This window comes from Bicyclus anynana, chromosome 7 (assembly GCF_947172395.1).
Source record: "Bicyclus anynana chromosome 7, ilBicAnyn1.1, whole genome shotgun sequence".
NCBI classification, from domain to species: Eukaryota; Metazoa; Arthropoda; class Insecta; order Lepidoptera; family Nymphalidae; genus Bicyclus; species Bicyclus anynana.
In genome coordinates this window covers 5,498,952-5,512,577 of record NC_069089.1, presented here as the reverse complement: position 1 = coordinate 5,512,577, position 13,626 = coordinate 5,498,952, and the positions used below count along the sequence as shown (strand labels likewise).

Sequence of the window (13,626 nt, the reverse complement as noted above, 5' to 3'; positions counted from 1 at the left end):
GCCAAACAGGGGGGGAAACTTGGGGAAAATTTGGATGGCGGATCAAAACAAGGTTTATAAACTACCCCAGGAGGGTACCGACCGCATTGCGGAAGGAGAATCCCTCACAGATTCGTCTGTCTGCCCCGCGTATTCTGGGGGGGGCAAAGTCCGCTCACCCAAATTGTCACTGGAAGACAGAAGAGAAAACGTAAACAAGAAGAAAGAACATGAAGAAGAAAAAGAAGACCCTTTTAAAAGAAGAGGCTTGCAGAGGACTCCACCAACAACTACGAAGAAAATACAGAAGACCCACCAATGGCAAAAAGATAGTTCACCCTCTAAGACCAGCACTGTGGGCCCAAGTAACAGCAGTAACACCACCAAAAAGCTTGTACAGCAAGCGTTTCACCCAAGCTTATTTATATCCAGGCCACAATCCTCCTCGGTTGGAAACAGTCAGCCGGAGGAACCACCATCAAGGTCGGAACCCACCCCAGATTTGGAAAACCAACCTCCATCTTGGCAAAGAGTGCCCATTAATAGGAACTCTAAAAAAAGGAAATTGTTAAGCCCCTCACCAGATCCTGTTAAAACCTCCAACCAATTCTCTGATCTGGATGTTGATTCTCCTGAGGAAACTGCGGCTCCAAGCACAGTCAGATTAAATAAACCACCTCCAATAATTCTATATGGGATTGAGGATTTAAATATGTTAACCGATCTCTTAAAAACTGTAGCTGAGAAAGAACAATTTTCTTACAAAATTGTAAACAAAAACCAGCTAAGAGTTCATTCTGGTGATGTAGACACATACAAGAAAATCATTACCGTAATAAGAGAGCAAGGACTAATTGGTCATACGTTCAACAGAAAAGATAACAGATGCTGCAGGCTCGTGATTAGAAATCTGCACCATACCACACCAATTCAGGTTATAAAAGAGGAAATAGAGAAAACGGGAAATACAGTATCTGGTGAAATAATTAATGCCAGATATGGCCCAGAAAAGAAACCCACATCTACTTTCTTTGTGAATCTCCTTCCCCATGCTAACAATCGACTTGTTAAAGACATTAAGTACATTTACCATCAGTCTGTCAAAATTGAAGACCCTAGAAAAAGTAAAACGATCGTACAGTGTCAACGTTGTCAGCAATATGGCCACTCCAAAAACTACTGTATGAGACCATTTCGCTGCGTCAAGTGTGCCCAATCGCATAAAACATCAGAATGCCCCAAACGCGACAGAAATACTCCTGCAAAATGTGCTTTGTGTCTTGGATCACATCCTGCCAACTATAAAGGATGTGAGGTTTATAAAGAAATTCTAGCTAGGAGGTCAACCAAACAGCCATCCAGAAAACCAATAAACTCTTCTAATAAAAGGTCGGAAGGGCAGAATTCTGAACAACCAAAATCATCAAAACTCAGGATGGATTATGCAGAAGCCGTCAAAACCAAAAACAAACAAAAATCTCAAGAACCTCAAACAACATACGATGATCGCTTAAGCTTTAACTTAGAACAAATTCTCATTAAGCAAAGTGAAAAATTTGATCTCATCTTACAACAAATGAGTACTCTAATGAGCCTCATCACAACGCTTGTAGATAAATTAGCCCAAAAATAGGTTTAAGAATTGCTACTTGGAACATCAATGGCCTAAGTCCAAACAAAGAAGAGGCAGAGTTATTGTTAAAACTTCACAAACTTGACGCCCTACTTATTACTGAAACGCATTGTACTAATAACAGCTGCATTAAATTTGATGGATTTAGTACATACCTAACCAATCACCCCGATGGCACAGCTCATGGTGGCACAGCTATTATAATCAGAAGCTCTATAAAACACCATAGCCTCCCCAACTACCAGTTAAGCCATACTCAAGCTACTATTGTGTCTGTGAGAGATAAATGTGGATTCTTCAACTTGGCTTCTGTCTATTGCCCACCAAAATATAACATTAGTGCAGCCATGTTTTCAGAGCTTTTCTCGACTTTTGGTGATCGTTTTGTAGCTGGCGGTGACTGGAACTCAAAACACACCTACTGGGGTTCAAGACTGACAACAACAAGAGGCAGACAACTAAACCTAGCTATGACTTCTAATAATTTATTACCTATCTCCACAGGCGAACCAACATACTGGCCAACAGACAGGAATAAAATACCCGATCTTCTCGATTTCTTTTTCGTAAAAGGGCTGTCTCAACACAATTTTAAAGTCGATTCCTGCTATGATAGCTCTTCTGACCACACCCCTGTATTGCTAACTGTAAGCACTACCATTATTCACATTGAAAAACCTGAAAGTCTTTTCAACCGACATACAGATTGGAACTGCTTTCGGGAGGTCTTAGAGCCACGAATCAAATTAGATACTGCATTAAAAACGCCGGAAGACGTCGAAAATGCTACTCTTCATATAACTAATCTAATACAGGAAGCTTGCTGGAGTAGCACACCTCCTGTAAATAATGATCCGGAATCCTCAAATATCCCCATGCAAGTTAAAATAAAAATCTTGGAAAAACGAAGGTTGAGACGCGTTTGGCATACCAGCAGACATTACTCTGACAAGAGCTTTTAACCTAGCATGTAAAGAGCTAAAGGATATGCTACAGGAAATAGAAGATAGTACCGTAAACCAAAAACTGTTATTAGCCTCCCCAACTTCTGGCTCTGATTACTCCCTGTGGAAGCTGACTAACACAATAAGCAGGCCGATACAAGTGAAACCACCTCTAAAACTAGAAAATGGAACCTGGGCCAGGAGCTGCCAAGAGAAAGTGAATGCTTTTGCTGAACACCTTGCATTAGTATTCACCCCGAATGAATCTGGGAACAACAGCTACTTTGAGGACTCTGTAGAATCAACTGTAAATGCTCCCTATCAGCTAAATGTTCCTCCAAAATCGGTTTCACCTCGTGAAATAGCACGACTAATTAGAGAATTAGACAACAAGAAGGCACCCGGGTTTGACTTAATCACAAAAGAGGTCTTGATAGAGCTACCCAAGAAAGCATTAGTTTTTCTATCATACCTATTTAACGGTATTCTGAGAACACAATATTTTCCGAGAATATGGAAGGTGTCTCAGATACTGATGATTCACAAAGCGGGGAAACCACCACATGACATCAAATCTTATCGACCCATAAGCTTATTACCAACCTTGTCAAAGCTATTCGAGAAAGCCCTTCTGGAAAGATTAATACCAATTCTAAATGAAAACAACTTGATTCCTCCTCATCAATTTGGCTTTAGACAGCATCATTCGACAGTAGAACAAGTCCATCGAGTGTGCGATAAAATTCGAAAATCCCTAGAACATAAAGAATATTGTGCTTCTGCTTTCTTGGACATTCAGCAGGCATTCGATAAGGTCTGGCACAAAGGACTTTTGTGCAAACTCAAATCAGTGCTACCACATAGCTACATACCACTTCTCTCCTCCTATCTGTCTGATAGAATTTTTCAAGTAAAAGAAAAAGACACAACATCTTCGTTTTTCAATATTAGCGCTGGTGTGCCGCAGGGATCTGTTTTGGGGCCTACTCTATATACAATATACACAGCCGACCTACCGACTCTATCAAATATTACAACAGCAACATTTGCCGACGACACAGCTATATTAGCAAGCCATAAAAATGCTACTTCAGCATCAGCACTGCTGCAAACAGGTCTTGATCAGGTTGCAACATGGCTGCGGAATTGGAGGATTAAGACAAGCGCCAATAAATCTGTTCAGGTCACGTTTGCTTTAAGAACAGGAGATTGTCCGCCGGTCCATCTAGATAACAACACTTTGCCTCACAATGAACACGTCAAATACTTAGGCCTATATCTAGACCGCAGACTCACGTGGAAAAAGCATATAAAAACTAAAAGAGAAGAGCTGAATATCAGATTTAAAACATTCCACTGGCTTTTAGGCAGAAACTCTAAGCTGTCCGTTGACAACAAGCTGCTTATATACACGTGCATCTTGAAGCCGGCCTGGGCCTATGGCGCTCAACTGTGGGGTAGTGCATGCGACACTAGCCTAAATATCCTGCAAAGAATGCAAAATAAAATACTACGTACTATCGCCAACTCGCCGTGGTTTATCACGAATGAGGAACTACATCATAATTTGCAAATTTGCACAGTAAAGGACGAAGTTAGGGGGCTAGCCAAAAGATACAAGAAGCGACTCCTTATTCATCCTAATAGCTTAGCAAACAGACTCTTGACTGATGACTGTCCGAGGCGTCTTAAACGTAAACGCATACTCGACCTGGACATTTAAAAAACAGGACGCACCAAATGAGCGCCGACTCCTAATGAGGATCGACCCCATCAAAAAAAAAAAAAAAAAAAATTTAATAAGAAGTTAATTATAATTATTATTAGGTGTGAAATGACTAGTTATTTATACCCTAATTTTTTTTTTTGTCGGTAAACAGTGTTCATCAAGAAAGGCTGTAGTATAGGTACCTAATAATAATCTAGTAGGGGAGAGACTTGGGGTTTTTTTTGAATTATTTCCTGTAAAAATACTGATGTTTGTAAAAATTTGCATTAAGTACAATACGCTTATGTCCATATACGTGATTAATAGTCCAATCTTTGTGGATAACAGGAACAAGGAACATCCAAGATAAATAATGTATGTTTCAGGCAGAAGTAGTAGAGCCAGGATGTCGATTGCCACAAAATTTCTCAGGTGAATGGATCAACACGGCCAACATAGATGCCGATGTGTTCATCAACGAGACACACATCATTGAAACGTACTATCCAGATGAGGGACGGTATAGGCGCACTATTTATGTTTGCAGGTAATATATTTTTTTAAATCGACACTGAAATCCTTACTAATATTATAAAAATTGTTTTTACTTACGGTATTACTACCAACTGATCATCATATGCATAGACATTGTTAGAGGTATACAGAAAAGAACTTATTGGGGATAGAAGGATTGAAAAAGAAATGTGAGCATACCAACATATTATTTATTGTAGTTAGATGCAGCAAAGCTATTTAATTGTCTTTCAGAGAGCAACGCGATTCAAGAGTGATGATGGCCCGCCTTACTGTCGACGGTTGTCAAAAGGATTATGTGTGTTTCGATTTTGTGCCCCAGCATCACAATGTTATAAGGTTAGTGACAAACATGCGTATCATAATACTAATATGTATTAGCTTACAAAAATAAAAAAAAAAATCAAAATAATAAGAATGTACAAATGTACAAATGAAATACAAAAATTAACAAATAAAATAAATTAGCATGGCCTTCAATGGAAGGTCAGCTACACATGCCATGTAGTACCCACAAGCAATTTGCTTAAAGCTGTTGCAGCTGATTGCACAATAGTAATGAATTTAAAAAAAAAGCTCACAAAAACAAAATCATTTTATTGCCATTAACCCAACCCACTATTAAGTAACTTAAATTTTAAGTTTTCAACTAATTATTATCAACATTGTCTAATAATATCTCTCTTATTTATTTGTTTATCCTTTTTTTTAATTTTTAACAATGTCAATAAAAATATAATATAGAACATTATTTAAAATTTATAAAAAAAAAATCAACCCTCCCGTTGCAGGACAATTATTACCTGACGTTTCTAAAGTATTTGTAACCTAAGCCCAATTGAAATAAATGAACTTTGACTTTAACTTTGAAAATGAGTTTATATGAATATTTCAGGTACCGGAAAGGCCTAGCCATGATACAGAGCAATTTCCACACAGTGTGCTCATGGGTGCAGTTCCCCAATAAACAGCAATGGCGTTACGATATATTCCTCAAGAAAGATCCATCGCCCATTCGTTGTCCCGTCGCTGGAAAGTTTAACTTTACACAGAGAGGAGATGTCAGATTTGAGACTAGGATCCTTGGAGGTGTAACTCTCAGTCCCCGTCCAAACCTGTACTGTAAATGGAATATAAGTGATTTCTCAGGTACTATATTATATGTATCTGTTATATGTTTAAACGTAAAGTGAAGAAGTTATAATTAAATTTAACATATCTATACTAAAATTATAAAGCTGAAGAGTTTGTTTACAAAACTGATCATTTCATAAACAAATAAAATCTCAAGTGTTTTAATCAAAAATTTAAAAATACTCACAGCATTTGATTTACATTATAACTTAGAAGTGTTTGAAATGGCACAATTTTTTTTTTTTGGATAAACCGTGATAGGCCTGTGTATTTGACCTCTGACTCCGATTCTGGAAGGCGTGGGTTCGAATCCGGTCCGGGTATGCATCTCCAACTTTTCAGTTGTGTGCATTTTAAGAAATTAAATATTACGTGTCTCAAACGGTGAAGGAAGACATCGTGGGGAAACCTGCATACCAGAAAATTTTATAAATTCTCTGTGTGTGTGAAGTCTGCCAATCTGCATTGGGCCAGTGTGGTGGACCTAACCTAACCCTTTTCATTCTGAGAGGAGTCTCGAGCTCAGCAGTGAGCAATATGGGTTGACAATGATGATGATGAATTTAATCTTTCAGTGTGTGATGTTGATCAGAAAACAATACAGATAAAGGAAAACTATTGTCTGTCTGTGGACTATTTGGGCAGGCCAGTGGATATCTACAGTGACCCAGATTACAGGATGAAATGTATTGGCTATTGGAAGGAGAACCTCAAGTCTTACCTCATTACTTATGACGAGTTAGATCCTTTCTCCAAATATAGATGTTGGGTGTATCAGAGGGCTGATTTAAATAGGTATTTTTAAAGTTTTACATATAACTAAGATTAGTATAAGTTAACTTAAGGTTGGAAATTAAATTACTAACTAGCATTGCCAAGTTAAAATTTGCTAATTAGTTACTTGAATTTATTATGCACTTTTAGTACAACTTAAAGTTAAATGCTAATACTTAATCATAATTTCTTCATACAGTAAATCTGTATTTTCACATAATGATCTATAAAACATTTTCATATATCTAATGAAATTTATTTTCAGGGTTCTTATGTCTCAAGCTTTGGGTCCATATTGCGATTTGAAACAGGATGTGACGTCATGGAACTACACAGAAGGCGCTGCAGTTGCCGTAGAAATGGAGGAATACGAAAGGGAGAGGGATCAATGTCCGATGCATTTTGATGACGGCAGTGACCCCTGGTCGACTAAAGAGAACTTTATAAAAGTCTTCTCATTCACTTACTCTTTTTGGAGAAGCAATAGTGCGACTAGGATAGACGTTTTTATACCAGTGCTGTTGTTAGTTTTAATCAGATTTCTACTGCATTGAAGCTGCTACTTTAGTGGAAACTTATGTTTCTGATATTGTATAGTTCCCCCCACATTTACACAACAATATTGGCAATAAAGATCATATTTTCAATAATATTGTGTATATGTATTGCTAGTGGGACATATAACTCTTTGTGTAAATATAGGCTATATGAGCTGCACACACAATAATATCCTGGATCATTTAATACAGGCCACATTGGTTTTCCAATTTCTAGTGACTTTTTAATATAAATGAATATGCTTCTACAATATTGACAAATGTTTATTGTGACAAAACAGAAGACAAATTTACCATCATGAAATATTTTACTCAGAATATCTTTTCTATATTAATTAAAGATTTGAACTAATTAGTTTAATTTAGAAATAGTTAAATAAAATATGACAGAACATCTAGTTGAGGACATTTCAACATTTTATTTTGTAGCTTTAATTTCATTCATACTATGAAGTTTCACAGTGTGTCATGTAGTATTATGCAAAGTTACTTACTTAGAGTTCTGTGTAATATGAATGAATATTGTAGTATATGATGAATGTAGTACATAGTAATGAAGAAATCTCAAAATAATAGGCAAGCTAGTAGTATATCATTATTATTTCATAGTTTATAGAAGCAACATTTGAGTATTATTAAATACTTGGGTTTACAATAAGTGTGCCTTATTAGGTTTTGTTTTAAGTGAAATGTATATTTTTGCAATATTCTTATGACTGTCAATGATGATCTTATAATATTTGTTAATGTGAATCCGTCCAATGAAACACTTAATTTATATTTTAAATCATTATTATAATATTATACCATTTACAAGAATTGTTATGTTTGTTTCTTTAGTCCTTTGTTTATAGAACTCTAATCCATATTTGCTTTATTATGATTCATGCAGAATAGTAAAAGGAAAACAATTTTAGACAACTCAAAGAGTTTATAGTTTATAGTTCAGGGACCTGGTCTAAGATCTGGCATAAAGAATATATACTCTCACCTGTTTACTTATTTAGTTGTCTAATATGTAAAATGAAAACATATTTTATGCTTAATTTTACTGCATTAAGTTGCCTTTGATCTAGATCATGGTTTCTATGAAAAATGTGTTTGGCCACAGTTTCATTAGGCAACCTATTTGCAATGTGTCAATGTGAATATTTTCTATCATTTATATCTTATCCCAAATAAATAAGAGATATATTCCTTATGTCAGATCTCATACTAACCAGTCACAAAGTTTCTATGCCTACACACAACATAGACATTAGTGTTAGATTGGCCGACGGCCCTTTATTTTCATACACATTCATAACAAAAGCTCTTTATTCATTCTTGAATATTTAGTGGCAAAAATTGTCTATATTAAAATACGCAAAGAAAATTATTGTCTTAAAATGAACACTTCCAATTTTATGGCAGTTGATTTTGCATAACACAATGATTATGCAACAATACAATGAATTTCAGATTAGAAACAATAGGGAACAGTTTGTTATGATGACAGTTTTTATTCTAATCTTATTACAAACTTATATCATAACTTAAAATTGTTTTAAACTATTTCGTCCAGGACACTTTAGGTATATCAAAGTGTTCTGTAAGGCTGTCCAGGTGTTGGTTAAACTTCTCAACTCGCTGTTTATGAGTCATTTCTGCCTTTTGTTGGATTCTTTGCTTTTTCTGAAAATTATTAAAGTAAAAATTATTACACAATCTAAAAATATTGCTAAATGCATTATTTCCTATTTTATTGTTTAACTACAATTCAAAGATTGATTCTGATGTTTTTGTCAGAATTGTCTTTATGATTTTGGTGAAAATTAAAGCCAACCTGATCTAAGTCAACTAAGAAAATATAGTTTAAAATTGCTGAGATCTATGTGATTTAAAAACATGCAATAATCAATAAAACCTAAGGAAGAGTTTCTACTAGGAAGTTGCTTATACTTTTTAAACTATTCAATGGATGTTAGATTATAATGCAGTGTTTAGCAATAGATAGTGATTCAAGCTGAGGGTTTATATGTATATAAAATTCATACATATTAAAGTACAATATATCAGATTTGAAATGTGGAGGCAGAGTGACTTTCTGGCCATACATTTCTTTTTTTTCTTTAATCTTTACAAGTTAGACTACAATCTCACATGATGGTAAGTGATGATGCAATCTAAGATGGAAGCTAAAGGAGGAGGATGAATCCACACACCCTTTTTGTTTCTACACAACATCGCACCAGAATGCTAAATCTCTTGGCGATATGTCTTTGTCGGCAGGGTAGTTACTAGTCACAGCCGAAACCTGGACCAATTAAGAAAATCTCAAATGGCCCAGCCAAGACCGAATGTAGGATCTCGGTTATGTAAATCTATCGTTATGCATACCACTGCGCCACGGAGGCCAACAAATTTTATCCTGGTTGGAGATCAGAAGGCACAGGATATGATATACTGTAGTATAGATTAATCATAATAGTGATATCTATATAGCACTCATTCGAAGCTGGGACTTGTCATCATCAGCCTGCATCCATCCACTGCTGGACATAGGCCATTCTGAGCGCATGCTAACACACACAATCCTATGCCTTCCTCATCCAGACTTCTTTCTTTAGGGCCGTGTCGCTACTTACAAAATGAACTAAACAGTTGCACAATACAAGCTGTATATTACAAATGTTCAACAAATAACAATACCATTTTCTCCTGCATCTTCAAGAACGCCAATTCTGCTTTTGTCTTAGTTTCCGTGTTTGCTTGTTGCTTGATTTGTTGCTTTACTTCCTCCTCAATTATTTTCTCCGTTTCTTTGTTTGTCTTCTTCTTCTTTTTCTTCTTTATTCCAGAGTTGTCCTTGATTTTTAATTGTGCTCTATTAACACAAGCGTATTCATCTTCCTCCACCATTGTATAATATAATATTAACACAGTATCAGTGTAATAAAAACGAAGTTATATTCTCGTTTTTGTAAAAAAATAGTTTTATAACAAAAAGCTTGTTTTTACTTTTTAGTTTTTATTGACGACGACGGACGACATCACACCAGTGTTACCAACTCTCCAAAATATTTATCTCTAAAGTTGGTGTCAAAAACCCCTAAAATCGCCTTAATTATTGAGTTGTCCCCCTAAAAAATATAAATTCATAATAATTTAAAAATAATATGCTTAGTTTAGTAATTAGTCTATATTTAATACAGACAAAATACTATGTCTTTATCTTAAGATTTAGATTTTTTGAAATCCATACATGTTGACAATGAACAAATATACCAATTTTTTTTATTCGATGAAAATTGCCTCCAATTGCCTCAGAGTGGTTGTAGAATAACGTATTATATGTCGTTATAAGTCGCTAGGCCAAGAAAGAAATATTAAAATTATCATCAATTTAAAAATATTAAAGAGCCAAAAAATCCCTGAAAATCCCTAAAAATTTCAGACACCTAAAAAATCCCATTTCACTTATTTGCCCCCTAAATCTGGGGGGAAAACCCCTAAGTTGGGAACCCTGCGTCACACAGCCACAAAATTGTCAAATTGACATTTGAGTTTGACATTCCTACTACCATAGAGAAATGAATTTACTTAGCTTCGGGTTCCAGCATTTTCCCTTAATTAACCATAAATTAACTTTATTCCTTTATTACCCAACTGCGTCAGAAGAAGGGTAATGTTTCAAAGAATAAAACAACGTAATTTAAAAAAACGGTCACAAAAACTAAAAACATAATAATGTCGAACACAGCGTACCGTCAGCTTGTTATTCGTTTTGACTATTGACGATAATAATAAATATTTTAAGCATATCTATGATGAATACCTACTCTTCGCGTAAAATCAACTGACCGATACTACTTAATGAATTCAAATGAAACATACACAATTTGAGCAAATACTTGCTTAAAATGATATAGGATACTTCATGTTGCTACTATAAAAATAGAAAAGGGTTGGTTAAATAGATGTTTAAAATTTGTGAGACAAGTCCTTCCTTTTTCAAACTGCATTTATAAAATACTAGCGGACGCCCGTGATTTCGTCCGCGTGGAATTAAGTTTTTTACCAATCCCGGGGACCTATGATTTTTTTCCTTAATGAAAAGTAGCACTATGTGTTAATCCAGAGTAAATACTATTTCCATTCCAAATTTCAGCCAAATTGTAGTAGTCGCAGCGCAAAGGAGGTACAAACATACACACTTACACACAAACTTTCGCCTTTATAATATTAGTTTGATGTGATGTGATGTTATTTGTACTAGCAGACAAACATTAAAAATAATGTGATTGTAGAAATTTCGGAATTCAATCCAGGAACAGTTAAATTTTCTTGTAATATTTTGCTTTAGTAAAATTTTATCCAGGGAATACAACAGGGAATGGGAAAAAGTAGTTCTAAACGGTTATATAGAAACGGCTATTAACCCTATAATCGTCGAAAGCAAATATTTAATCAGCATACTTTTCTGAGTTTGAAACATAACGCGGTCCTCGAATTATGCATACCTACTCATTACCTCACAGCACCTGGTCTACTAGTACTACGTAAGTCGTGTACCTACTGAGGCCGATTACGACTAAAATTAATTTACGTTCGTTCTAATAAATAGAATATACAACTTCATAGGAAAATTACTACTGAAGATTTTAATAACAATTTTATCAAAGTTACGTTACACCAAACAATAGGAACGCTTCAGTTAACTAAGCCGGGGGCATTAACGCGTAGGGTGGCAGGTTACTTGTAGCAAATATCATAAATAAATATGTGATTGTTCACGACAAAAGAACCGAGGATGAATGGCGTTTCTTGGCCTTATCTACGCCGCGCACGCGCTCCGCCCGCCGTCGCGTACGGGCTCCAGATTAGTTTGATTTGCCGCCACGTGGCGCCGCGTGCGCCCTGACTACCCGCCAAAATGAGATTAACGGATTTGCACACTACAGATTGCACACGAATGGGCAGGAAGTGGAAAGTGAAACGGTAATGAGATTGTTTTGTGGAATCTGTTACAGATAACATTCGGTTGATGTTAACTATATCAGTATATCGTATTCCTGAACATACGAGTACTATTAAGCGAAAGATTGAATGTTTGTTGCACAGTCACGTAAAAAGTAAAAACTATTCGACGGATTGCTAAAGGTTACCTAGTCCAACTATTGCGGAAGGTTATATTAGATAGTTTACGAGATAGTTTTAGGCGAATGAGACTGTGTAGCTTTGTAGAGCCTATATATTATTACAATAAAATCTACTCAGATTCTATGCATATAATCAGATTTGGTTGCATGTTCCGCGCTATAGGTTCCTCTTCCAAAGCAAAGTAATTGCTCTTCGAATTGTACAGGCGCTGCCATAGGTTATTATCAGAAAATATTAACGGTGAACTTATTATTATTTACATATCGACCATGCGTATAATTAAAAACAGACTAATTGTACCTGCCTATCTATTACATGACGTACAATTTGACACCTCTTCCTTTAAGGTAATGACGTGACATATTGGAGTTACAAGGTGCGGTAGGTACCTACCTGCAGAATATTTGCTATGCAATATATATAGGACAGACATCGCTAAAAGCTAACGCTTTCTGTGGCAATATAGAATTCAAAATGAAACTTAATATTAGCATGCAAGAAACACTTACCATTCCTGAATTACTACACATTAACAACTAGTGTTTATTTACGGGTACAATCATACAATCGCAATACTTGACTTTTGTTTGGATTGGCGTCTCGTGCGAAAGCCAGCGGCTTAGCACGTCGGATTAGTTTAATAAATCTGAATAAATCGTCGACTCTGGGCCAGAACAAAGGGCGGCTTCTAATAGACATTAATATGGCATTAGCTGTAAGGGCGCCGGCACACGCCAGTGACGCCTTGTTTGCTAAACTGCCCTAATCCGCTATTTGTAATGCGCGCACCATGATGCGGTTATAGTTTAGGACTGACGGGAATAAAATGCAGTCTCAATACAAATTGTCTTTATGAAACATTTAAAAAAGGCATGCTTAGTTGTGTCATATTTAAAGAAATATTTGCTGTTTAAATTTTTTTTTTGTACAAGCGAGTTTTACTTTTTAATATTATACAATTTGATATCCAACCACCATAAGCCCACAACTACATGTTAGGCGCTAGATGGTGATTTTCTACTCGTACACCATGACATTGTTCCAACAAATTGTTACTATAAAAAAAACATGTACGTAGTTCAAACACGGCTGTTTTGTATAAATTACAATTAGTTAAACTTTAATCACCAAAGTAATCATCTTCTAACACTGTTCTTTTTTTTCTGGTGTACAGTACCAATTTGGTACATCATTAGATTAGGTACAATCTAGTCTTCCTAT

General features: G+C 35.7%; 2 protein-coding genes across 3 annotated transcripts in view; one reads left to right on the top strand and one right to left on the bottom strand.

The window, feature by feature from the left end:
- LOC112058150 (uncharacterized) overlaps positions 1 to 8,084 on the top strand; it is a 12,542-nt gene extending 4,458 nt beyond the window's left edge. For both annotated transcript variants that reach the window (XM_052882687.1, XM_052882686.1), the window contains exons 6-10: positions 4,651 to 4,811; positions 5,033 to 5,137; positions 5,694 to 5,947; positions 6,508 to 6,727; positions 6,972 to 8,084. In XM_052882687.1, the coding sequence (XP_052738647.1) occupies positions 4,651 to 4,811; positions 5,033 to 5,137; positions 5,694 to 5,947; positions 6,508 to 6,727; positions 6,972 to 7,260 (1,029 nt within the window). In that variant the 3' untranslated portion in view covers positions 7,261 to 8,084. The remainder of the gene's footprint in view (positions 1 to 4,650; positions 4,812 to 5,032; positions 5,138 to 5,693; positions 5,948 to 6,507; positions 6,728 to 6,971) is intronic.
- Positions 8,085 to 8,558: 474 nt separating this feature from the next.
- LOC112058151 (protein FAM32A) lies at positions 8,559 to 10,312 on the bottom strand. Its single transcript, XM_024098839.2, has 2 exons — positions 9,955 to 10,312; positions 8,559 to 8,937 (listed from the first exon to the last, which is right to left on the bottom strand). The coding sequence occupies exons 1-2, from the start codon at positions 10,162 to 10,164 to the stop codon at positions 8,815 to 8,817; spliced, it is 333 nt and encodes a 110-aa protein (XP_023954607.2). The 5' UTR covers positions 10,165 to 10,312; the 3' UTR covers positions 8,559 to 8,814.
- Positions 10,313 to 13,626: the final 3,314 nt, after the last annotated feature.

Coding starts and splice junctions, on each gene's coding strand:
- LOC112058151 (XM_024098839.2), bottom strand. CDS start 10,164: ATGGTGGAGGAAGATGAATACGCTTGTGTTAATAGAGCACAATTAAAA. Junction 8,938..9,954: donor TGAAGATGCAGGAGAAAATG/GTATTGTTATTT, acceptor AATAATTTTCAG/AAAAAGCAAAGAATCCAACA.